Source organism: Populus trichocarpa, chromosome 4, assembly GCF_000002775.5.
Source record: "Populus trichocarpa isolate Nisqually-1 chromosome 4, P.trichocarpa_v4.1, whole genome shotgun sequence".
Classification (NCBI taxonomy): Eukaryota; Viridiplantae; Streptophyta; class Magnoliopsida; order Malpighiales; family Salicaceae; genus Populus; species Populus trichocarpa.
The window spans coordinates 9,495,092-9,496,802 of NC_037288.2; the positions used below are offsets into that span (position 1 = coordinate 9,495,092).

Genomic DNA, 1,711 nt, shown 5'->3' on the forward strand with positions numbered 1-1,711 from the left:
TATCAAAGTTAATCTATTATATTGAGTTTAATAATAGTACTAAATAATTTTTCCCTAAAAGTTCAAAAAGATTTTAGTTCAACCTTGAGCATAATGTGACCCTACTCCAATGATAAAAGCAATTACTACATTATTGGCTCTTGTAAAAATTCCTCATAAATGCCTTCAAATAATATTTGTTCACGTTTATTTAATAATGTTATTGAAAGTGTTTTTTTTTAGAATAAATTGAGAATAGTTAGAGGACTAAGTTGAAGTCAGTCCAATATCTAGAAGCGGTCAAAACATAGCACACAAAAAAATCTAAACCTCGATAACAGCTTCACACGTGTTAGTCTAAGTGATTTACACATTTCAGCCAGCACTCCACGCAGCATTTTACGTGTCAAGCAATGGCCTGGTTTGAGTCACTATAAATTAAGGCACCTATGGCTGATGTTTATTACCAGAAGTTGTGTGTTTTCAATCTTTCAAGTGTTTTAGCTTTCAATTCATTTGTGTTCTCTCAATCTTTCAAAGAAATCAATAACCAAAAATGGCTGACAACACCCAGAAGATGAGCTACCATGCTGGCGAGGCCAAAGGCCAAGCTCAGGTTAATTAGCTTATGAATTTCTTTCTCTATTTTGCCTTTGTTTTTATATATAAATTAGTGTGTAATGCTCTATAACATGTCGATTTTGTTTGTTTCAGGAGAAGGCCAGTAACTTGATGGACAGAGCTGACAATGCTGCTCAATCTGCAAAGGAATCAGTGCAAGAGGTTCACATATTTTTGTTCAATCTCATGTTCTATATTTTTTTAGAGAATTCATTCTCACCACAATGGCACAATGGATTGTGCATCAGATTTAAGAATGACAATAAACCAAAAACAAAAGGAAAAAAAGAGTGAGGAACACTCATGAATAAAATTCGCAACACTCTAAGTGTTAATAATTAGTTGTATATTTTGGCACAGATACTTTTAGCTAGTGAGTTTGCAGTAGTGTTTTTTTTTTTTTTTTAATTTTGATAGTTCTTTCTTTGTGTAGGCTGGTCAGCAGGTGAGGGAAAAGTCACAGGGAGCTGTTGAAGGAGTAAAGAATGCAACTGGCATGAACAAGTGAAGCTGGATCGATGGAGTCCAATGATCGTCTATTGCATGAAATTTAGAAATTGAATGCAATTTTCATCTATCAAGCAGTTGTTTTTGTTTTTTTGTTTCTGTCTTTCCTTTTGTATAAAGAAGAGAGCTCTCTGATCTGCAGTTCTCTCGTAAGTTTGTAGGCACATGCATGTTTTGCCCTTAATTATTAGAAAAATTTTACTTTCAGTTCAGTATATGTTCAAATTTTTCCAGCTTAGTGCTTCATCAATTGGCCTATATGTGTCCAAATGGCCTTCCCAAATCAATCGGTAGCTCTATTGATAAATTTAACATATTATTAAAAAACATTATATATAATAATATGGTGTTTTTATTTATCCGTTGTTATATCCATCAGTAAATATAACACATCACCAACAAAATATCATCTGTAATTTTGTTGGTGTGTTAATATTAGCAATATTTTTTTTTTAACTTTTTGGAATATAATGATGATCTCGTTCCATTGATAACCCCATTAGTAATAATGACATTTACAATAATTCTTTTCCGATCTCTAGAATATATCAACAGGGTTGTGCTATCAATAACCCTGTTTGTAATATTTTAAAAATATTTTTAT

General features: G+C 32.0%; 1 protein-coding gene across 1 annotated transcript; it reads left to right on the plus strand.

Annotated features, from left to right (window-relative positions):
* The first annotated feature begins 431 nt into the window (after nt 1-431).
* Nucleotides 432-1,319, plus strand: LOC18097635 (stress-induced protein KIN2). The gene is made up of 3 exons (XM_024599252.2): nt 432-595; nt 694-762; nt 1,034-1,319. The coding sequence occupies exons 1-3, from the start codon at nt 536-538 to the stop codon at nt 1,106-1,108; spliced, it is 204 nt and encodes a 67-aa protein (XP_024455020.1). The 5' UTR covers nt 432-535; the 3' UTR covers nt 1,109-1,319.
* The last annotated feature ends 392 nt before the right edge of the window (nt 1,320-1,711 follow it).